We start from the raw sequence: 25427 nt of genomic DNA, 5'->3' as shown, positions 1-25427 counted from the left end.
CACTGAGTCATACCTGTCCCCTTTCTGCAGAAACATGGATCCAGGTTACTTTATAGAAGACATTGTTTCCTCTGGCACTCCTAAAATATAGCTAGCACTTAGAACATCACATTTTTTGGCAGCTGAATTCTCATTTTGAGCTCTGCAGTGTGAATAAATACATAGCTGTGTCGTGTTGGTGTATTACTCTACAGCAGATGGCTTGGTCATGAACAGCACTTTAAGAGAACGGATCCAAGATTATTCTTTGTGTGTCTGTGTCTACCCTTATAAAAGATTACTACAGTATTTTTGCAGTTTTACCATGCTATTCCATATGGTTAAACTATGCATTTACTACAGTTTACCCTGGTTTGCCATGTTTATTAATATTCTTTACCATACCTCTCTACGCTTTACAATGCTTACCTATGCTTTACTACACTTTGCTGTGCTTTTACTATGGGAAACTTTTATAAGGGTACAGTGACAAAGACATTAGTCTTTGCTGTTACTCCATTTTGTGAGTTGTGTGTTTGGGACCTGTCCTGGTAAATCTCAATAGTCTGGAGAACTCCGCCCCACACACACCCTCTTGATGACTCCTGAGAGCAGTAGCAGAGACTTCTTGAAGGAACAGTCTGCTCCGCAGGGCTGCTGTGTGATGTGGTCTGCCTCGCAGTGCAGGGGTCTACAGAGTATACCACACCATCTCAGAGAGAGACCCCTTGAAACCATCCTTATCCCAAGTAATGTGTTCATAATTAAAACCAGGAGGCTTTTGTTTGTCTGTTTACTAAAGCATTGTGTCTCTCATGCTAGTCTCCTGTTGTCTGAAATGCGTAGTTCTCATAATAAAGGCTGTGCTCCACTAGGTTTGGCTCCCAGCCATCCTGTGGATCCCAAGTTCTAGTTTAAGAATCCCCTAAATCTTACATGTTCAATTATTTTTCCTCACCTCAGCAATTCCCTGCACAACTCAGGGGATCTGAAGGTTCAGTGGGCATCCTTTGATCTCGTGGCCAAGCCAGCTTCCTTTTCTACACCCAGGAACTCAAGAGTGGATGGAAGCGGTCTATCGGCCTCTGGAGGCGTCCGCTTTGAGCTCGCTGCGTGCCTGGCTGGCAGGGTCCGCTGTAGCACGATGAGGGGTGACAGTCCCTCCCTGTTCTGCCTCCCTAACCCGCTGGAACGCCACGGCAAATGCACCAACTCCAAAATCCCCAGAGTAGACCGATGACTTTGCACAGCAAGGACACAAAATCTTACCTGCCTTGCACTTCCGTTCGCCATGTAGTCTCACATGTGCAGCTTTTGAACAGTGAGGCTGGCCCCCTACCCTTTCAGCGCCTTCTTACCTATTATTAACCAACCAGCAAATTCCCTTTAATGACTGACATGCCTTGCGGCCAGTGACTTTGCCCCGAAGATATTGGTGAAGTATAACTGACTTCTTGAAAGTAAGACATGCAAATACAGAGCTTTCTTTAACCCCGTATGAAACGGTACATTTTTGCTCTAATCCCTTTGCTTTTCCTCTTCAGAACTGGGCCCCTAAGTGGTATAAAGTACAGACCCCAGCACTGATGCTTGTGACAGGGTTGTCTGAAGCCTTACAGAGGTTTCTATTAAGAATCCACACTCACGCACTCTGGGGCTTTTTCAAAACCACACATTTCCAGACAGGCATATTGACAGCATATGTTTTCCAAGTTTAGAAAACAATAAAGGGGACGTTTGGGGGGAAAAGCACAAAACAGAGAGAAACGAAAAGCAGTAAACGCTGCAACCTGGAACTCCTGAACCAGCCTGTCTGCTGGCTGGACTCCAGCACGTCCCTGTTTCTCACAGGGAAGAGGGGAGAGGGAAGGGGAGTAAGAGAATGGAAACACCCTGGCCTGACCTTGGCCTCTGCAGCACTGAAGCCAGGCCCGTTCTCACAGAAAACCGTTTTACCATTTATACAATCATTTTGCAGTTCCTTCGCTTCTTACTTTGCACATACCATGCATTTACCAGTTTTTTTTTTTTTTTTACCACATGTGCCTTATTATAAAGTGGTGGAAATGATAAGCATATGTTTCATTTGCCAACTATTCCGAGCATGTCACAATCACCGACCATCAGAAATTACAAACAGAGCCCTCTTATCCGGGTTCAGAAAAGTGACACTTGACCAATCTAGTCCTTTAAATAATTCCACGTAGCTGGCATATTTTCTTAACTAACAATCCGGAGGTAGTTATTTTTCTGGTGGTCACATTATTATTTATTATTATTTGTTTATTTAGCAGACACCTTTATCCAAGGCGACTTACAGAGACTAGGGTGTGTGAACTATGCATCGGCTGCAGAGTCACTTACAACTACGTCTCACCCTAAAGACAGAGCACAAGGAGGTTAAGTGACTTGCTCAGGGTCACACAATGAGTCAGTGGCTGAGGTGGGATTTGAACCGGGGACCTCCTGGTTACAAGCCCTTTTCTTTAACCACTGGACCACACAGCCTCCTATATACCTATACACATATACCAATGTGGACATATTCTGAGCTCAGTGTGGTCCGACCATGTTACTGCAATGTTCCAAAACAACCTGAAACACTCCTGAACCCAGGTATTGAACCCTACTGAAATCCAAAGTTCCTGAGTGGGTCAAAAAAACAACATCTTGGAAATTAAAACAGATCGCAGTCAGGGCGCCCATCTGTTAGCTCCAGCTGAGTCTAGTTAATCAGTCTACTGAATTGAAGCGCAATTACAATGTGATGCTTCTGCTAGTATTATTTCACTTTCAAGTGAAAATGATTCCCCGCAATCTGTGGACGATTTGTCAGTCTTTATGTCCGTCTTCACCGCCGATGAAAATGCTGCATTCAAATCAAGAAATGTCCCGAGAGGCAAAATCATCAGCTGCACTACAGCAGACCCTACTGGCCAGGCACCCCATGAGCTCAAGCAGACACCTGCAGGGCAGAGGATGGTAACTTACTGACATCTGCTCTGGAGCTCCTGGGTGTAAAGAGGCCGTTGGCTTGGCTGTGGGAATCGGAGGACGCCCTTTGACCTTTAGTTCTCCTAAGCTGTGGCGAGGAAACGTAATTGGACATGGGGAGACAAACAAAGGTAAGCATGTGACTATTTCATTATCGTGGCAGTTCTCTCCTTGTTTAGGGCTACGACGTGGCGGTAGGCTTGACTTACAGAAAAACAGTCAGATCATAGAAACATTCCTCTGTAACCGAGCACACCAGCGCGGCTCTCTGAAGTATTGAAAGGGCTTCGCCACAGCCAGTTACATCACACACAGGGTCTTCTTTGCAGGAAGTTAGTTAGGCCTGTGTTTAATGTTAACCTCCTAACCTAATCCCCTAGAGCCAGAGCCCAGCTCGCTGTGAATAAATCCCCCCAAATTACCTCCACATGCTGTGGGCTTCCAGCTCGCTCCCTCAGGTAATCAGCAGAAAGCCTGGCCTGCGTGCGAGTGTGTGGCGGGGAATCGGGTTTCACGGAGATGGATGTCACAAATAAAGGAAGACGTGTGTGTGTGGCCGAGGTGCAGTGCAGGGCTGGGACACTGCAATTCAAAGTGGCACATTTTCAGTTCAGCTCTGATTTGGTAGAGTCTTCTTTGCGTGTTATACTGTAGTGTGGATGTAATTAGGGTTGGCGCTGGCTCTCTGCAGGTCACTACGTTTTCATATTCCTGTCAGTTTCCGCCAGCATTCCGTCTGTGATTTCTGCCTCCCTTTGAAACTGGGACAACTGTGAGTTAGTAAATGGAAAATCTCTTTACAAAGTCACAGTTTCAGAGGGGACAGAAATCAAAGGCGCACACCCACAGCGGGTTTCAACCCACCTTACTTCCACTGTGTTAGTTTCAGTACTATACATTGTTAAAAACCAAATAAATGCCAATTGTACCACCGTCCTCTAAATCAGTAAATAAGAACCTTCCCTTTTTAAAGACAAAAACACACTGAAGAGACTCCGTACTGTGAGATGTTAGATTTTCATAACCTTGTCATTATCCCTAATCTCTCAAACAACCTGCTTTATGGATGCAAAGGGTTATGGTTTTCCCAAACCGAAACTGAACCGAAACCAGCATTTTCATACAATTCTAAACCAACAAAAGATTAAAATGAACCAACACTGCCCGATAGAACGAAAATCGGCCACATTTTTCCGAGAGCTCATTGCACATTTTGCTGCATGTAGACGGTTCATATTAACATCCGTTAATCATTTTCATATGGTTACATAAATGAAAAGTTAAGACAAGACTTCCCTGATTGATTCTGACAGCCCTCAGTAGGGATAACCACAGCTTCATACATAATCTGCATGTTCAGATGTCCAGGCTGTTTTCATGGGTCCTAAAATAAAGTGATTCGTTGATGAGAGGTGCTGGTCCTAGTTCTAACATTTATTAAAAAATATAACATATATGTATAACGTAAACACTGAAGCTGCAAGAGTTAAAAAAAGTATTTTGCAAAGCACGGCCATGTCATACAGTCAGGGGAGCGCAGGTTTGCATCTTGGCTGTGCAAAATCGTCTGTCTTTGCTGGGGATTCTGGAGGGAGCGTTGCGTTGCCTCTGGTGCTCCCGCTGGTTAGGAAGGCAGAACCGGCAGGCACTGTTACAGCGACCCTGCTGGCCAGGCGTCCAGGGAGCTCGGGTGGACGCCTGCAGGGCTGGCCTTTGTCCTCCAGAGACCGGTAGCTCGCTGACATCCGTTCTCGAGTTCCTGGGTGTAGAAGAGGAAGCTGGCTCGGTCATGGGATCGGAGGACACCCACTGAACCAAGCAGCAGATACTGGGTACAGAGATACTGCCCACGCAGAGCTGAACCAAGCAGCAGATACTGGATACAGAGATACTGCCCACGCAGAGCTGAACCAAGCAGCAGATACTGGGTACAGAGATACTGCCCATGCAGAGCTGAACCAAGCAGCAGATACTGGGTACAGAGATACTGCCCACGCAGAGCTGAACCAAGCAGCAGATACTGGATACAGAGATACTGCCCACACAGAGCTGAACCAAGCAGCAGATACTGGGTACAGAGATACTGCCCACGCAGAGCTGAACCAAGCAGCAGATACTGGGTACAGAGATACTGCCCATGCAGAGCTGAACCAAGCAGCAGATACTGGGTACAGAGATACTGCCCATGCACAGCTGAACCAAGCAGCAGATATTGGGTACAGAGATACTGCCCACGCAGAGCTGAACCAAGCAGCAGATACTGGGTACAGAGATGCTCCCCGTACCAGAGCTGCCTTTGCAGGGGACCAAGGAGCAGATACTGGGTGTGGAGACACTGCCCACATCAGAGCTGCCTCTGCAGGCTTTTCAATGGCAGAGCTTCAGGAGAGAGAGGAGTTCTGGCTCCAGACACTAATCTACTGTTTTGTTCAAATATTTACACAGGCAAAACCCTTTAGCCTCTCACACAGAGCTGGGGTTAGATTACAATGTCACTTCCAGGACTGGAGCCAGAGATTCAGGGGCTGTGCTGTGAACAGGCTGCTGCGAAAGCTGTATTGAGTACGGACATTGACTCGATTGGGGATGTCCTGTGATGTGTAGCACTAATATGATTGGCTGTAGGGCTAACGCGTGCATCTGGAAATGTATTGTGATTGGTCACTCCTCTGATTGGTTGAACAGATCGATTCCAATATTATTATTATTATTATTATTATTATTATTATTATTTATTTCTTAGCAGATGCCCTTATCCAGGGCGACTTACAATTGTTACAAGATATCAAATTATTTTTACATACAATTACCCATTTATACAGTTGGGTTTTTACTGGAGTAATCTAGGTAAAGTACCTTGCTAGGTAAAGTACAGCAGCAGTGTCCCCCCACCTGGGATTGAACCCACGACTCTCCGGTCAAGAGTCCAGAGCCCTAACCACTACTCCACACTGCTTGTTTGTGATTTGGACCCTCTCTATAACTGGGCAGAATTGTGGCAAATGCATTGTATTGCTCTGCAAAATAGTGTTCAAGGAAGCCTTGATGGTAGGAACATACTCTTCACATTCACAAACCTTATGTGGAGTTGGGTGGGGTACTGTTATTATAACGCAGGAAGGAAATTATTGTAACACAGGACGAGACATCAACTTTATTGTGTTGTGGCAAAATCTAGAAAACAAAAAAGACCAACAGCAACACACTTGTTAATGAGGGGTAATAAAATACATCAGAAAATATTTCCAAAACACTTAAAACATTTCCAAAATTACATCCACATGTACGAAGGAGGCTGGCTACAGCCCAATGACAAGAGAGCTGCCAAATATCTATATTATGACAAAACAGTTCAGTTTTAACATTCATAGTTTGAATATGTTACTTACTCATGTTATAAATAGCTAGACAGGTTACTGTATTCAATTCATGCTAATGGGTGTCGCCCAGTCGTTTGAATATCTTTCTCCTTGTGCTTCTGTGCACATCCTGGCACTCTAACACCTCAGCACATCAACCATACCTGTTGATAGGTTAGGAGAAGCAGGCGGTCAAACGGGAGGAAAAGACTTCTTCTTGATGAAGAATCTAAACCTTAAGTAAATTAAGTGGGATCCCTCTGAAACTTGGCATACTTGTAGAGATTGAGATGAACTAGGGAAAGCCAATAATGTGCCGGGGACTGCATTGAAAGAATGCTGTCAGGGTTTTTATTTTTTTTGTGAAGAAACCGGATTGTGTCCAGATTTGCGTAGCTGTCAGCTCTCGTTAGTGTAGCTCAGGGCCGCACAGCACAGGGCCCAGGATCACAAACAAGGCAAACAGTGATTGACCACCCCCCCCCCCCTCCCCCCCGACCCCCCAGCTCTAATCTCTTCCAGATGACGGGGCTTCACGTTTCTTCTTTTGCATTTTTCACCCAACATTGTGTCTTTTGTATTCTCTGAATAGTTCAGCAATGCTACCATAACTTCTCATGTGTCCGATCTGTCAGTACTTGGATAGATGGGTAGCCATTAAGAAGAAACAGGTGCTGCTATTTAGACTACATCCCAAGAAATGCTCCACCATGCTGAAAGCCATGCCACCACTAAAGATTGTTTGAGAAAACGCTTACGTTGCTTCACTATTAAAGAAAGCTGAAAATGCAAGTCAAATTAAGAATAAGTAGGGCCTCAAAACCATGTGTTTTGTCTTTGCAAAACAACATTCATGGAGCAGAGACACAGGAAGAGAGAGACAGGAGAGAAATACGGAGAGACAGCAGAGAGACGCAGCAGAGAGACACAGGAGAGAAAGACACAGGAGAGAGAGACACAGCAGAGACACAGAAGAGAGAGACACAAGAGAGAGACACAGCAGAGATACAGGAGAGAGATACGAGAGAGACAGCAGAAAGACACAGGAGAGAGAGACACAGGAGAGAGACACAGCAGAGACACAGGAGCGAAAGGAAAGAGATACGGGAGAGACAGCAGAGAGACACACAAGAGAGAGAGACACAGGAGAGACGCAGGAGCGACACAGCAGAGACGCTTGGGAGTAGTCGATCCTGTTTGTTATTTGTTTTAGAATTGAAAATGCAGTTTTTTCTTTTAGGACAAAAATTACACTAATGACTGTTTGGAGTAAATAGCTTTGAGAATCTAACCCATAATATCTTCTTCACTCATAACTGACTCCTAAGGATGTGCACCAGTAATTTCTTTCTCCCTGAAACAGTTCATTTATTTGAGTATTTCTTTTGCAAATCTTAAACAAGTTATAAATGAATTACACATCTCATGGTAAAGCAAACAGATAAGAGGTATATTACCAGATTGAGACGGTATTCCTTTAAAATCCATTACCTATAGTATTGAGTCTGTGCAAGAAGCATTGATGGTACCTAGTAAGAGAACAAACCAGTTGACCATTAAATGGGACTGTGACAAGGATGGCTGTAGGGGTGATGTCAGGCCAGGAAATGAACGCAACACACAAGGCAACTGCGGGTGAAACTGAAACGCTACTGCGCTCAGCTTTTTATTAAACAAACAAATAAACGATTTAAACAAAACAAAACACTGACACAAAACAAAAGGGCACGTGGGCCAAAACAAACAAACAATACTGAGACAACAGGTATCGTGCTAGTACTTCCAGCACAAGTAGCAATTGTTATTTTATAGAATTTGCTGTACGTTCTCTCTCTACTCCCGTTCTCCGATCACGAGCACTCTCTCCCTGTGCAGCCAAACCGCCGGTCTTTTATATTCTGGCCGAGGGGTTAACTAGCTATTAATTATCTAATTACCCCTCGGCCAGACTCTGCACGAGTTTCATGATTTCAGTGACTGTCATCCAGTTAAGCAAACAGTAGCAGACAGTCACGCATTCTCACGAGGTTTTTAAAATACACAAAACAATAACAAATAATGGCAGACGGCACCTCGCTCGTCCTGCCAAATAATAATACATCATAACACCGGCTTTTCACCGTCATATATAAAATATAAATCACAATAATAAACAAATGCAAAATATAAATCATAATATGCACAAGGGCGGGGAGTACCCTGTCACAGGGACTTATTGATGTTATTAGTCTGTCTGCACAGCACTCGGTGGAAGAGAAGGGTTAACTCCTAGAAAACTGACAAACAGCGCTGTTTAAGACTGGTTTCCCTGGTGAAAACTTTGAAGTTTGCATTGGGCTACATCCAAAGCAACTACAGGCATGCTAAATAAATCTTTACATTTATGCAAGACAGTATTGACGGAGGGGTGTTTGGACAGAATGGGTTTGAGTCTCTGGTTTTACTTTTGTTTATGCAATCCTTTACTTTTGAGCATATAGAATTTTCCAATAAACTTGCCAATAGAGGTGCATTAATGACAGTGTAGCTACATGTCCTAACTGCATGGCTGCAGTTCTTCAAGTGGGTTACTGCTATCCTGTATACACGGTTTTGTGTAGTATTCTGTTTATATAACAAGTGCAATGTTGGCAAGCAAAAGCATATTTAAATTTGAATTAAACACCTGGATTCAGAGGTTCCTTAGATCAAGCTCTGCGCCTGTTTAGTAAAGCAATGTAGTTTGGAACAGTGTGATTCATTCTGTCCTCAGATCTGAAACGAGACTCTGAAAATAATATTCACCACAGTACATGAAAAAGACATCTGATGCTAGATTTCTCAACACTTATGACTATATATATATATATATATATACAGACGTGCTCAAATTTGTTGGTACCCCTCCACAAAAAACGAAGAATGCACAATTTTCTCTGAAATAACTTGAAACTGACAAAAGTAATTGGCATCCGCCATTCTTTATTCCATATTTAATAGAAATCAGACTTTGCTTTTGATTTTTTATTCAACATAATATTGTAAATAATAAAACAAATGAAAATGGCATGGACAAAAATGATGGGACCGCTAACCTAATATTTTGTTGCACAACCTTTAGAGGCAATCACTGCAATCAAAAGTTTTCTGTAGCTCTCAATGAGACTTCTGCACCTGTTAACAGGTAGTTTGGCCCACTCTTCCTGAGCAAACTGCTCCAGCTGTCTCAGGTTTGATGGGTGCCTTCTCCAGACTGCAAGTTTCAGCTCTTTCCATAGATGTTCGATAGGATTCAGATCAGGACTCATAGAAGGCCACTTCAGAATAGTCCAATGTTTTGTTCTTATCCATTCTTGGGTGCTTTTAGCTGTGTGTTTTGGGTCATTATCCTGTTGGAGGACCCATGACCTGCGACTGAGACAGAGCTTTCTGACACTGGGCATGACGTTTCGCTCCAGAATGCCTTGATAGTCTTGAGATTTCATTGTGCCCTGCACAGATTCAAGGCACCCTGTGCCAGGCGCAGCAAAGCAGCCCCAAAACATAACCGAGCCTCCTCCATGTTTCACTGTAGGTATGGTGTTCTTTTCTTTGAAAGCTTCATTTTTTCGTCTGTGAACGTAGAGCTGATGTGACTTGCCAAAAAGCTCCAGTTTTGACTCATCTGTCCAAAGGACATTCTCCCAGAAGGACTGTGGCTTGTCAATATGCATTTTAGCAAATTCCAGTCTGGCATTTTTATGTTTTTCTTTCAAAAGTGGAGTCCTCCTGGGTCTTCTTCCATGGAGCCCACTTTCACTCAAAAAGCGACGGATGGTGCGATCAGAAACTGACGTACCTTCACCTTGGAGTTCAGCTTGTATCTCTTTGGCAGTTATCCTTGGTTCTTTTTCAACCATTCGCACTATCCTTCTGTTCAATCTGAGGTCGATTTTCCTCTTGCGGCCGCGCCCAGGGAGGTTGGCTACAGTTCCATGGACCTTAAACTTCTTAATAATATTTGCAACTGTTGTCACAGGAACATCAAGCTGCTTGGAGATGGTCTTGTAGCCTTTACCTTTACCTTGCTTGTCTATTATTTTCTTTCTGATCTCCTCAGACAACTCTCTCCTTTGCTTTCTCTGGTCCATGTTCAGTGTGGTGCACACAATGATACCAAACAGCACAGTGACTACTTTTCTCCATTTAAATAGGCTGAATGACTGATTAGAAGATTGGAGACATGTGTGATACTAATTAAAGAAACTAATTAGTTTGAAATATCACTATAATCCAATTATTTATTATCTTTTCTAAGGGGTACCAACAAATGTGTCCAGGCCATTTTAGAATATCTTTGTAGAAAAAGCAATAATTCATCTCTTTTCACAGCTTCTTTGCTTTATTCTATGACATACCAAAGGCATGCAAGTATACATGATAAAATAGCTTTTAATTTCATCACTTTTCAGGAGGAATGAAACATTATTTCAATGAGCTGTAAGGGTACCAACAAATTTGAGCACGTCTGTATATATATATATATATATATATATATATATATATATATATATATATATATATATAAATACCTAATACGTGCTGCACAGAGAGAGTGAATCTACAGTGTGGGGGTATCCGGATGAATGAATGACAGGGTAAACTAAACTATGGAATGACGATAAGAGACTTGGAACAAAGCTATTTTGATCATGATCCCATTTAAATTAGAGTGTGTCCAGATCGTTTTTTTTCTTCTTTTTTTCCCCATCTGTTGCACATAGACTGTTTGCAGAAGTTGATGAACATTTCACTTGTCTGATGGTGCTGAAATCTCCAGTAATCAAACAAGCTGCAGGCTCTAGTCCTAATTCCCTTTCTATTGACCCTGTTCCAGTAAACACATATTCCGATTGCTGTCTCCACACTGGGCCTGCAGTTATTAAAAAGTAATAGCTGTACAGAGTGGGATTCTACTAGCGATCTTGTGCCAGGACCTCCACTAATGAATGAGGGGGGATCTGTACTGGCGCTCCTCGCAGGATGTGCCCTATAGCCTGGAGATCGCAGGTTCGAATCCAGGCTGTGTCACAGCTGACCGTGACCGAGAGTTCCTAGGGGGCGGCGCACAATTGGCTGAGCGCTGCCCGGGTAGGGAGGGCTTAGGTCGGCAGGGGAATCCACGGCTCACCGCGCATCAGCGACCCCTGTGGCCGATAGGGCGCCTGTGGCTCTGCAGCGGAGCCGCCAGATCTGTGTTGTCCTCCGGCACTATAGGTCTGGTGGCATTGCTGTGGATCTGCAGTGCGAAAAATGACGGCTTGGAAGGAGCACGTTTCGGAGGACGCGTGTTCCAGCCTCCGTTTCCCGAGTCGGCGGGGGGGTTGCGAGCGGTGAGCCGGGGATACAGATACTAAGTGTCGGGCTCTAGTGCTGATTTGAGATCTCAGCCAGCCTATGTTGAGGTCTAGTGATGGTTTCAGGTCTCAGCGAGCCTGTGTCAGGCTCTAGTGCTTGGTTACGCTTGTTGGTGGCCATATGTTTTTGATAAAAGTTGAAGCCCAGACTATAAATCTCGTCTGGCAGGCTGTCTGGTCAGGGGCACTGCGGGGCACAGGCCTGGCCTGACCCAGCTAATTCCTCCCAGACGCTGGCAGGATCTCGTATTTTCATAGGGGTCCGGTACAGTGTGAGAACGTGAGGGGCAGGGAAAGGGCAGCTCAATGCATTTAAAACAGTCCAGACCCCGCTGCCGTTACTTTCTACTATACCTTTTTTTTTATTTGTGAATTGAGTGCTCAGGAAAGATGAAGTGCCAGTAAGCTTCATGAGCGTTTCCCTACACTGCGAGAGAGAGAGAGAGGGAGAGAGAGAGCACCTCACTCCTGACCAGAACACCCGCTGCCTGTCTGCCATCCAGTCCTGGGCCTCTCTCAAGCAGAGCCTGACGATTGTGACAAATCTTGTGTTGTTTGTGATGTGGTTAGGTTCACCAAGCTCAGTTCCCTTGAAACCTGAGATCCAGGTCTCTAGAGGACAAAGGCCTGAGATTTGTTTGTGTTAGAAACGTAATAATAGGGCTCCCGAGTGGCGCATCCAGTAAAGGCGCTCCTCGCAGGATGTGCCCTATAGCCTGGAGATCGCAGGTTCGAATCCAGGCTGTGTCACAGCTGACCGTGACCGAGAGTTCCTAGGGGGCGGCGCACAATTGGCTGAGCGCTGCCCGGGTAAGGAGGGCTTAGGTCGGCAGGGGAATCCACGGCTCACCGCGCATCAGCGACCCCTGTGGCCGATAGGGCGCCTGTGGCTCTGCAGCGGAGCCGCCAGATCTGTGTTGTCCTCCGGCACTATAGGTCTGGTGGCATTGCTGTGGATCTGCAGTGCGAAAAATGACGGCTTGGAAGGAGCACGTTTCGGAGGACGCGTGTTCCAGCCTCCGTTTCCCGAGTCGGCGGGGGGGTTGCGAGCGGTGAGCCGGGGATACAGATACTAATTGGGCATGCTAAACTGGGGTGAAAACCGGGGTAAAATAATTGGCGACGACTAAATTAAAAAAAAAAAAAAAAAAAAAGAAACGTAATAATAGCAAAAGCATAGAACCTTTCTCTTAACTGCTGTTGTTTCTTGGTTTTCTGTCATTAATATAGCTTTATGAAAAACATGGGTGCAAAGAAAATGTAGATTAGACCACAGGTATTTAAAAAAAAAAAAACTGTGCTAACAACAACTTAGAGAAAATAGCTTTGAGAATCTAGGCCATTCTCTTTGAAACAGCATCAAAGCTGCTACGGTCTCTTTTAGTACTGCAGCCCCATACGAATAAAGGAAGCACACACAGGCAGTGATATCTCCTGGGGTGTGTGTCTGTGTAAAGCATGAGGGGGGTTGTTTAATTGAGATGTAACAATATGGACTACAGTGGCAGGACCGCACATGTCTAGTGGAATTTCTCTGAGTGTGTGTGTGTGTGTGGGTGTGAGTGTGAGTGTGTGCGTGCACGTGTGTGTGTGTGTGTGTGTGTTAGTGTGGGCAGGGAGAGAGCTACTCTCCGTCTCTCCTCACAGCCCTCAGGAAGCCCCTGCCAGGGTGTAAGTGGCTTCCTTCACCTGGGAAACATATTCACTCCTTGCTGCTGCGGGGCTCTGCTCAGAGAGAGCGTGCCCCGTGGACCGGCTTGGTTGATGATGATATTTCTTTAATAAAGCATCGTAGGACATGTTGTTATTTGTATGGCTTGTGAGCAATCTGCCTTGGGTTGTCTCTGTACTAGGTTGTCCATAACTATTAAACACTCAATAGAGCTGAGGGTCCCCGAGTGGCTCCTCCAGTTAAAGCACTGCCGGTGGGAGCGCAGGGTGAATCACCCAGCTTGGACGCCGCTGGTTCATATCCAGGCTGTGCAAAGAAGCTGAGCTTTGCTGGGGACTCCGAAGGGGGCGTCACATTGGCTCTGACTCTCCCGGGGTGGGGGATGGGAAACCAACAGGGATTCCTTCTCCTCATCGTGCAACAGCGAACCCTACTGGCCAGACACAGAACACATTCAGAGTGGATAAGAGGCAGGGCTGGTCTGTGTTCTCCAGGATCGGTAGCCCTCCCACCTCTGTTCTGGATTGATCAGTGTAAAAGTGATTCTGACTTTAGGCTTGTGAGATCGGAGGAAACTCACACGCCCTCAGAACGTCTGTGCTGTGTGGGGACCCGCTGCAGTGAGGAGAAAAAACATAATTGGACATTCCAAATTGGGGGAAAAATAGAGAAAAATAATAATTGGTTACTAAATTAAAACAAAAAAAAGAAACACTCAATAGTGCTATATTTCTAAATTCTAAAATACAAGTTTATTTCAGAATTTTTAACTATCCCATGTTGTGTGAATGTATAAATAGATACATTTATACATACATACGTACATGAAGCATTTTTCTTAGTAGTATCTACAGTTTTTCCAGTTCACAATGGTTTATCATGATGTTATTATTGTACTGAATAATCACTTGCGAGACCCCTGTTTCTGACAGCCGTCTGAAGTTAAAAGGACATTCCCCACTGCGACCGAGAGGCTTTGTTCCTTTCCTCTCTCTTCCTGCATGTGTGTTAAATACGTTCCATACAGTTTAACTGGGCAAGTGTTCTGTCTAAGGAAAGGTTATGTGAAAGAGAAAGAACTACTAACGAGGGAGAAAGTCACAAATTAGTTCAAACGTGATTTAATGTAATTGTGAAGCACAGCTGAAGATCATTGAGTGTGCCAAATTGTATGGTGTTTTATTTTGGGATGTGGATTACACTAACGTCCTCTGGGGGGTAAGTTAAAACCCTGGCTCCCTGGCTCCCTAGCTTCTTGGCCCCCTGGCTTACTGGCTCAATGGCCCCTAGGCTCCCTGACTCCCTGGCCCCTGACTCCCTGGCCCCTGACTCCCTAGCTCCCTGACTCCCTGGCTTCCTGACTCCCTGGCTTCCTGACTCTCTGACTCCCTGACTCCCTGGCTCCCTGACTACCTGTTTTCCTGACTCCCCAGCTCCCTGACTCCCTGGCTTCCTGACTCCCTGACTCCCTTACTCTCTGGCTCCCTGACTCCCTGGCCCCTGACTCCCTGGCCCCTGACTCCCTGACTCCCTGGCTCCCTGACTCCCTGGCTTCCTGACTACCTGACTCCCTGGCTTCCTGACTCCCTGGCTCCCTTACTCCCTGGCTCCCTGACTCCCTGGCCCTTGACTTCCTGGCCCTTGACTTCCTGACTCCCTGGCCCCTGACTCCCTGACTCCCGGGCTCCCTGGCTCCCTGGCCCCTGACTCCCTGGCCCCTGGCTCCCTGACTCCCTGGTTCCCTGACTCCCTGGCTCCCTGGCCCCTGACTCCCTGGCCCCTGGCTCCCTTACTCCCTGGCCCCTGGCTCCCTTACTCTCTGACTCCTGGGCTCCCTGACTCCCTGGCCCCTGACTCCCTGACTCCCGGGCTCCCTGGCTCCCTGGCCCCTGACTCCCTGGCCCCTGGCTCCCTTACTCCCTGGCCTTTAATTCTTTAGGGGTTGATTTCCCTGTTCTTTATTGTATGATACAAACAGATTTTCTTCCTAATGCTCTTTTGAATCTTGCAGACAGGATTTGATCAGCACTTGTCAGCAGCTGCTTGGTCACTTGTTATTTATGAGCTGCGAGTCCCAAGCAGGGAGTGTGCAGGACAGGCTGTGTTGAGTGCAGTCCTTCTTTTGTAGCCCTGATTCATGGAGTGAGCAGCTGGAAAATCAAGACCCCTCGGAGCCCAGGCGAGCTTAACCCTTTCCCCACCGATTGTGTGCATTAACGTCTCAGGACTTTTTTTCATAAAATTCTAGAAGGAAATTTATAATTGAGGTTGAGTAAAAACACACCGGTTTCACATCGGGTTCAAAATGCAATTTAATGGTCTGGAGACACAATAATGGTTTCTATCACAAAGTATGATCTACAGTTGTGTTGTGTCATCTACCATGTATTTGTGTGATAGTAAAGTTGCATTTTTAGTTGTGTTCTCTTATATGAGCTTGTTTCATGGCAGTTCTGCAGCTTTGCCTGGGACACAGGATTACTGGTAATATACAGAGTTCAGCACTGCGTATGGAATTGTCACACTGTGAAATGGGGCTTGTGTTTTAGAGTCAAAACACTAGCAGATGCGCCTCCTGTGTTACCTAAAGCCAAGATAGAGACTCCATTAGAAACAACAGTTTATACAGTAGTGGAAATCAGTCAATCTATACAATCTAAGCTGTGGTCAAAGTTTCCAAACAATCACTTTCAACTATCCCACACTACCTCCCTCCCAGTCCCTCAACCCTAATCCCTATCCCACACTACCTCCCTCCCAGTCCCTCCTCTAATCCCTTTTCAGATCGCATGTTAATCTGTTCATTTCATACACATTTTTTTACAAATATTTACAATAGACGATTAATAGGCCCCTGGTTATAGCTCTAGCTCAGGTCTGTGCATAGAGTATTTGCCTTCGTTTACAATGGTTTGTCATACGTCATGTTTTACAGTGCTTACAAGGGCTGTATCCAGAGTCTCCTTCAGAGAGAGCATGAGAGTGAGTGAGTGCGAGGTGCAGGAGAGGGGAGGGGGAGTGGGGGAGCAGAGAGGGAGGGTAGGGGGTTTGTTTGCAGTCAGCAGCATGCTGTTCCTCTGTGTTTACAGTGTCTGGGTATGCAGCAGGGAATGCCAGTGGGCAGACAGACAGAAAACAAGAGGTGGAGGGAGAGAGGAACCCAGGCGGGCCTCAGGAGGTCATGGCACACAGGATGACAGATGCTGCAGTTTTTTACTGTGTCAGTGGCTCTGGGTCATCAAGCACACACTCATTTCGGTTTGGGTCTGTCTACCATCACATTAACACATGCTGCTATCCCATATAAACGTTGCCCATAGTAAAAGCACAGTGTAATAAAGCACAGTGAAAGCATAAGCAAGCATTGTAAAGCCCAGAGAGGTGTGGTAAAGCATAGTATATCAATAGGAAAACCATAGAAAATGACAAATTTACCTTGGTAAACTTTAATAAGGAATCAAGCCTAAAGTTAGTGCAATACACTGAGAATAAAGGATATTCAAGTAGTTTAAAACCCCTGCAACGCACATCACAGAGAAGCAAGGGGACCATGGGGTTAACCAAGATAACACTGAATTGAAACGTAAGCCCCTTTCACACTGGCATGCTCTACCCGGGTCAGGACCCGGTGTCATGCGGGTCGGGTGCTCGATTTCACACTGCTTTTGATAAAGCAGGGTCGACCTGGGTGACAGACGAAAGTGCATCAACGCAGCTTGTTACAGACGCTTCCATCCAAGCTTCTCTGGATTGAACCTTCGGCCCAAATGTTGATTAGAGCAAATGTTTCTACATCCCTGCTGCAATCTGGCTCATGCTGTGTCTCAATCAACAAAAATATGGCTAAACAGAATAAACAGAAACGTTCCTTGTGGAAGTGAAACCTTCACGCAGGCGTGGCTGTTTGTTATTTCGTCGGCCGTCTTGCATTTTGTCTCGCTCGACCCGGGTCAAAGCCTGTCGACCCACATCCTGAGCTGGGTTGCTGGGACCCGGGTACGACCCAGGTACGTGGTTTCATACTACATGGGATTGTGACCCACGTAGGAGTGCCAGTGTGAAAGTGTTTTAGTCTCCTGAAACCAAGTTCCAAGCCACAAATTGATCTCATCACTGCTTCCTGTCCTGTGTTTGTCTCCAGAGTGTATGAACTGCAGCAGCTTTTCAGACGTTAACAACAGACTCAGCATCCTGGAGTCCAAGGTGAGATCTGGAACCTTTTACAAAGTTAAGAGCTGTGCTTTTTAATTCCAATTGAAAACTGTCATTTTTGAAGGATTTCGTCTGTAAATGAAAGTACGGTTATTTTAGTTTACAGTTATTTTAGCTTTCCCATTTTACAATCAAAACTGCTTTTTTATTCCCATTTTATTTATTTAATTTTTTTTTATGAGATTGTTTTTAATTGTTCTATTTTTACAAACTGGCTTTTTATTTTTACAATTAAAACCCAATTTTTGTGTCTCTTTTTTAATTTCTGTTTTATACAGTTTTGTATCAGACTGGTTTTCATTTATTGGTTTGATTGTTCTTTTTTTGTGAGAAGTGCTTTGGGATCCTTGTGATGAAAGGCGCTGTAGGAATTGTATTGTATTGTATTGTATTGTATTGTATTGTATTGTATTGTATTGTATTGTATTGGGGTGGATTCCTCGTGTGTCACTCTATACTGCTCTCCTGTAACTTCTCATAGTTTTCCAGGGTCAGTGATTCAATCTCAGTGCATACAAAACAAATGCACAAATGCTGTGCATATTTCAATTCCCTGGCTGGCTCATTACATGAACTTGAGAGTTGCAAGCACATTTTTGGCAGTTCTAAACACTCGAATTGGATTATTTTAACAGCAATATCTCTGTTCAAGATCTTTGTGTGCTGTTCTTATTTTGATTTATTTTGTTTTTTCAGCTTTTTAAAGATTTGCAGTGGAACATTTTTGACTCAGACTTCATAAGTGGCAGCAGAAATAGAGGTTGACAGTAGAGACTGTGTGTAATATGTTGACTGGATAACAGCAGACGCACCTCATGGATTCTAAAACCATCCTTGCTCTCCACCTGGCTGGGGGTCTCGTTGCAGGTTATGATGCTGGGAAATGCGACGGGAAATCCAACGGGAGATTCAGGGAGACCTGGCATCTTTGAACCTCCAGAGAATGAGGTTTACCCGCCTAGACCTGTGCCCGCTGGCCAGCCAGGACCGCAAGGTCAGTTGCAGTTAAAGCACGCACGCCTTGCGCTTAGACTTTTTCAGCACTTGCTTTTTCGTCCCTAGGATATTTTTGCTCTTTCTTTCTCTGGTATCTAGGACCCCCTGGCGTCAGGGGCTTACCGGGGCTGACCGGACCCCCAGGAGAGAGGGGGCCAATCGGGGAGAGCGGCCGCATCGGACCTGTAGGTGAGACCCCGGTTATTGATCTGTAAAAACTGATTCTCAAGGGGAGGGGTCAGCACTGCCAACACAACACAGACAATCTCGTTGAAACGTTTGTTTCTTTTAGCAGTGCTATATATCTTGTTTGTGAGAATTACATTTCTAGATACACTCACTACACAGATGAAGGCTTAATATAACCAGCAGTGACTGCATGTCAGCTCCACCTGGGGGCTTTAAACAATACACCGAAGAGTTTAAAAAGATTCCTAAATATGAGAAGTGTGTCCAATCACAGCAGTGGCTCGGTTGAAACCACACCACCACACACCTTCACCCCTTCATAAAGTTCACTCAGACATGAAACTCCTGTTCTGAAGAAGCCAAGACACATTTTCAAGAGGAATACAGCCATTTTAACAGGAACTGCTATAGCTTTTACCTGCCCCTTCCTGCAACGAAGTTGAATGTTAAAAATAAGTATGTTACATACAGTAAATGCCATTGCATTATGTGATTATGTGCTACTTTACTAGCTAAATATATAGGTTAAAGGAATGATAACCATGATTTGTTTTTTTACCTCTTATTTACACTCGCTAAGGAGCTATGATACAATATGTCACAGTACAAAAATGACATGCACCTTTTTTTTGTTTGTTTGTTTCAATTTCAACATACAAAAGGAAGTATTTTTAATTTTGAGAAATGTTATAAATTTTATAAGAGTTCAGCTTTAAAATGCCATGCTTGCCCAGGCGTCTGGCTCTGACTGTGGCCCTGTGTGCCAATGTTAACCAGCCGCTACATATTTCCCAGTTTCCCTGTCTGGCTGCCTGTCCATTATAGAGTGCAGTGGCAGTGCTGAGCTCACAGTGGGGATGTTTTTAGCACAGTTGATTTATCATTTTAATAAAATAAACCCAACCGGCATGAAATGAAGTATCGGCTTTTAAAAACTAGGACTCGGAATATGTTGGTGCTGCTGTTGCATTATTCGGTCACAAGAAGGTTCAAGAAGCACCCCTTGTTTTTTTAGCCCAAACTCAAATAGACAAACGTTCTGACCAACGTCATAGTGTTTGCCTACTCACAGCATCGCAAGATCAAATCAACACAAGAAAAAAGAAAGAGATACAGACAACATCTCAAAAATGTGTTATCATACACATATATGGAATAGGTTGCCTAGCAACATTGTGGATGCTGAATCAATGGGATCCTTTAAACCAGTGGTTCCCAACCTGGGGTCCGCGCCCCCCTTAGGGGGTCGCCAGAGTTCACAGGGGGGAGCGCGTGATCTCATTTGCTTTGAGGTCAAACATGCATAAAATGTTCCACTATAATTTAATTGTAAAATTAATACATTTTAAAATGTTATTAAAAATCATATGCTTGCAATGCCAAGGCCAATCTAAAAAATAATAATAATGGCAGAGAAACGTAAAAGCGGTAATTCCCCGAAAAAAAAATTTGTGCACGTCAATGACCCGCGCCCAATCAGTTTCAGCTAGCAGCTCATTTTTCCTGCAGTCAGAGCATCACTATTTTATGAATAAAACAACATGTCTAAGAAACGTAAAAGTGCTGATGACTCATCATCAAAAAAGAAAGTAAGGCTATATCGCGAGAGTTATCTTAACTTCGGTTTCATTGAAGGACAGGACAGGACTCGGCCAGAATGTGGCATTTGTGGCGAGAAGCTAGCTAATGACAGCATGAAGCCAAGCAAAATGCAACGACACCAGGAAACAAAACACCAGGACACTATTGGTGAAGGTCAGGTTTTTTTGAGAGGAAGAAGCAGTTGGCACTATCAAAAAGATCCACAGACATCAGAAAAGCATTTGAACGAGCAGGCAGTGATATACACAGAGCCACGGAGGCGTCATTTGAGTGTTTGCTATTAATTGCCAAGGCTAAAAAGCCGCACAATATTGGAGAGCAGCTAATCAAACCCGCCTGCCTGAAAATTGTAGAGAGGCTGTGTGGCCCACAGGTGGTGGATAAAGTGAGAACTGTCCCACTCTCTGACAACACTGTCAAAGACAGAATTGATAAAATGGCTGGAGATTGTCAAAACCAGCTGCACGAGAAGCTTAGGAATGTTCCCTTTGCCATTCAGTTGGATGAAACAACAACAGTGTCAGACAAATCCGTGCTCATCGTTTATGTGCAATATATTGACGGTGATGACTTGAAACAAGACATTCTTATGTCTACCAATCTAGCCACAACAACAGGCCAAGATATTTTTATAGCTATGGACTCTTATTTCTCGTCCAACAATCTGCCATACGAGAATATTGTTGCATGCTGCACTGATGGGGCTGCAGCGTTGATGGGCAAAAACAAGGGATTTAACAGCCAATTGAAGGAAAAAGCTCCGGGGTGCGCAATTCCACTGCATGCTACATCGCCAAGCATTGGCCAGTAAAAAACTTTCGGAAGACCTTAGTAACACCCTGGCAACTGTTGTTAAAGTTGTAAACTTCATTAAGGCTCGCCCTACTAACAAGAGACTGTTTGCCCAGCTGTGTGAGGATGAAGCGCATCAAACACTGCTGTTACACATGTACGCTGGTTGTCGCATGGGCAAGTGCTTGTGCGTTTTATGGAACTGCAGGAAAAAATAAAGGAATTCTTGCAAGATCACAATCGACCACTGTGCGAACAGCTGACTGATGCGTTTTGGATCAAAACGGCATACCTAGCGGATACATTCACTCTCTACAATGAGACAAACAAGCGGATGCAGGGTCCTGAATCAAACGTCATGCAGTGCAAAGACGCTCTCGACACTTTTGTGCGGAAACTGGAGTACAGCGTTGGAAAAATGTCAAAAGGGGAGCTACAACAATTTCCACCGCTGATGAAACAGTCTGGTGGCATTGTGCCTGCGTCTTTACGCACTGAGTTTACCCGGCACATGAACATGCTTCGGGAGGAAACTAAATCCCGTTTTGCCGATGTTGACGAATACTTATCAAAGGAATCGTGGGTGATGGACCCTTACGTTTGCAGTGTCGAGGACGTGGAATACCTCGGCTGTGAAGATGAGCTTGCTGACCTTCAAGCCGATTCTGTGTCAAAGAAATATTTCCACAAGAACGGATACAAAAAGTTTTGGATTGTCAAAGGACACGCTGTTGCACCCAGACTGGCCAAACACGTAGCTACAAGGGTTATTCTACCATTCAGCAATACGTACCTGTCTGAGACGGCCTTCAGCGCGCTTGTAACAATAAAAACAAAAGCCTGTAACAGGCTCGATGTCCACCAGGACTTTAGGCTGGCTGTCACTAGCATCACACCTGACATCCCATCCCTGGTCAGAGGTATGCAGGCCCAAGGTGGCCATTAGTTTTTTAAGGAAGGAAAAAGTTACTGATTGTAACTTACTGTTTGTTATTGTTACTTACTGTTATTTTTATAACACATACATTATAGCTGTGTCAAAACCAGTGTTCACATGATGTGCATGTGTGTATGCAACAAACTGCCCCGTTACAGTTAATTGGTCTGAGGGAGATCTAGGACAGAGCTATATAGGTGCTGTTAATCACTTATTACGCTGATAATGAATCATTATTATTCTTTTGGTAACAATGTGTGTGTATAGGCCTACAGTTAATTATACACAAAGATAACCAGGCCGAACCAAAGAGAAAAGGAAAGAAAAACTATAATTGATGTACATTTTTGCCAATAAAGATTTGGAATGAATCACTTTATTCTTTAGGTGGGGGGGGGGGGCTTTTCTTAGATACAAGTAGGGGGGGCTCCAAGGAAAAAGGGTTGTGAACCACTGCTTTAAACAATGACTTGACAACAATTTGGGATCAATCAGCTGCATGGACCAATGGCCTCTCATTTTTAAATGTCTTATGTTCTTATGTTTAATTTATCCATAAATTTATTTAAATGCTCAGTTCCAGCACTGTCTATCCTGTTTTTGTTAACTGGTCGTGTTGATTAAGCTGTCTTTGTAAAATGTCTACACCTCTACATGAATCTAATTGCTGTTAACTTGTGCTGGAGATTCGTATATCTGCTGTTCAGTGAGGAACCACTAAAGGTGTGAGTCCCCAACTCTTACCAACAGTTCACAATGAGCCAAAAACAGTCTGATATTTTACCTTTTATTTTTTTTGTCCCCTCACCCAGGGCCAGAGGGGCGACCAGGACTCCTTGGTCCAAGGGGGTACCCTGGGGAGACCGGACTACCTGGACCTCCCGGGCCCCCAGGGCCCCCGGGGCCCCCCATCTCCAGGGGAGACGTCTACGGGCTGGAGTCCACAACCGAGGGGGACAGTGAGTGGACAACCGCTGGACAGCATTGACTGACTGATTTGTTGCTTTAAACACGTTGAATTGACCTGGTTAAAGTACACAGAGCTCTCAAAATAAATTTCTATAAATCTTACCTAGCATGTCTTACCATAGCTTCGAAGAGCTCGCATTTTCCTATATTATGATCAATGACAAAGACTTCTAGTTGAAACCATTGCCAGAGGATTTTATATGTACTACAATCAATGATTTGATGGCAATAGGGTGTCTATGTCTGATGTATAGAACTGAAGTATCTGTAAGGAGCGATCGATACATTTCCTTCACTAATGAGAGGCAATGAGAGCTATGAAATGGTATCAATACATATTAAATAAGATTTGCCTGAATTGTTCTGGTAGCCCTGCGTACTTTAACCCTTTTTGAGTTGTAAACTGTTTCCAGAGTGCCTCTCATTTATACTTCCAGTAAATCACAGATCGTTCAGATAGACTCCAACATCTCTTAAGCACTGTCGTTAACATTTACAAAAAACAGAACCAAACCGAGCGAACGTCTTTGAAGAGTGGCAACAATTTTTAAACCTGACTTGTAATAGGAGGTTCCATCCTCCTTGACTTGCATTGACAGAAAAACAACACTAGATGGCAGCAGCTACCCATCTTGCTCCAGCAGCCCTCAAGATGTTCTTAATTAGGACATCTTAATTAGGCTCTGGCTGATGTCAGTGTGCCATAAATCAGACCCAATTTGTAACCTGTCAGCACAGCACTCTGCTCCTGGCATCGCAGCCTGCCCTCCCAGCCAAAAACGCCTTCAATAAAAAAGCAAGAGGCGAGATTTCAAATAAAAAAAACCGCTACTCCTAGAATTGTGGTGTTTTCTGTAGAAATGAGTTCCAGAGGATCGGTCTCTCCAGCGCTTTCTCCGGGTTTGGAGGCTGGAGTTCTCTGAAGGTTAATCACAACCATGCCTTTGAATGGCTCCTAATCCCCTTAATGGCTGCTTTTCAAGCTAAGAGACTGATGTGTTCACACAGTGTGTGCGTTTACAATCTGCTCGGGAAAGGTTCAGATGAAATGAGCACAGACAGAACTGTAGTGAAAGAAACTTCAAAAGTTCAATGACGCACATTTTGACGAGCAGGCCTGTTACCAGGGATAGTGCAAAGTGGGTTTGGATTGTGTTGCATCACTGTTATCAAAGTGTTCCAGACCCCATGCAGTGTTTACAAGAAACAGGAGGGAGCATGATATGGATACACTGGGATCCTTAGAAGACACATGTTTTTGCATCTTTGCTGTGCCAAGTTAAAAATCTCTACAGGCTGTGCCATTGCTTTTTTCATGGTTATACTGTGCGTTTACCATGGTTTACCCTGGTTTGCTGTTTAATTTGCTTTACCTGGCTGTGCTTTTATACTGCTTTCAGTATGCTTTACTACACTTTGCTCTGCTTTTACTAGGGGAGACTTTCACAAGGCTAGGGCTGTCCATTTAGAATCTCGTCATTGTAACCAAAATGTACACTGACAGATCACACCTGAGCTGGAGGAATTCATTTGACATCTGACAAGTTGTTGTAGAACATAAGGACAGCAACACATATATGTTCCAACACTTGTCTGCCTGAATAATGTGTTGTTATGAGAGAACGCTAGTTAATGTGGCTTCTTTGTGTTTGCATACAGATGGGGAGTCTCCCCTGCCCCCCACACAGACTCAGACTGGAAGACCAGGGTCCCCAGGACCAGAGGGCCCCCCAGGTACGCACCTCAAGCGTGGGGCAGACTGGGGGAGAGAGCTGGGAGGGTAAAAGCTGTGTGTCGCCTCTCAAAGGTTTCTCTTTTACAGATATATCCTTTAGAGTCTCTCTGCTAATTCCTGTGTACTACAACACCACCCTGTAGAATTAACACATTGAGCTTCATAAAGTCAATTGAAATCTGCTGAATAATGTTAAGTTATACTTAACAAAAAAATTGAAAAACGTGACATTTCGAAATCTAACATGAAACACTGTATTACTCTTATGGCTTCTAGTAGACTTTTGCAATATCATTTTGTAGTTTCTTTAATTACATGATGTTTACATAAGAGATCATAATTATGTTCATATAGTTTTTTTTTTAAATGATGTCTCAGTCCTAAAATTCTAAGTGAGACAAAACTTTGTGCTGGAGCTTTATGTAGGGCTGCTTTCTTGGTTCACGCTATACATTTGAATCCCCCCTACAGGCCCCTCTGGATCAGCCGGCCCCCCAGGGGCCCCAGGACCCCCCGGGCGTGATGTGAGTACAGCGGAAATGGAACATCATTCCAGATATCCGTGAAAGAATTTGATACTGTCAAATCACCAGTTTACTTGTCTTCTTGACAAATG

The 25427-nt window shown here is 44.5% G+C and overlaps 1 protein-coding gene across 5 annotated transcripts in view; it reads left to right on the top strand.

The window, feature by feature from the left end:
- LOC117430387 (collagen alpha-1(XXVI) chain-like) overlaps positions 1 to 25427 on the top strand; it is a 58730-nt gene that overhangs the window by 27366 nt on the left and 5937 nt on the right. For all 5 annotated transcript variants that reach the window (XM_034050379.3, XM_059000866.1, XM_059000865.1 and 2 more), the window contains exons 4-9: positions 17521 to 17582; positions 18459 to 18585; positions 18687 to 18776; positions 22920 to 23066; positions 24736 to 24810; positions 25283 to 25335. In XM_034050379.3, the coding sequence (XP_033906270.1) occupies positions 17521 to 17582; positions 18459 to 18585; positions 18687 to 18776; positions 22920 to 23066; positions 24736 to 24810; positions 25283 to 25335 (554 nt within the window). The remainder of the gene's footprint in view (positions 1 to 17520; positions 17583 to 18458; positions 18586 to 18686; positions 18777 to 22919; positions 23067 to 24735; positions 24811 to 25282; positions 25336 to 25427) is intronic.

This window comes from Acipenser ruthenus, chromosome 26, assembly GCF_902713425.1.
Source record: "Acipenser ruthenus chromosome 26, fAciRut3.2 maternal haplotype, whole genome shotgun sequence".
Classification (NCBI taxonomy): domain Eukaryota; kingdom Metazoa; phylum Chordata; class Actinopteri; order Acipenseriformes; family Acipenseridae; genus Acipenser; species Acipenser ruthenus.
This window is presented reverse-complemented; position numbering and strand designations above follow the sequence as displayed.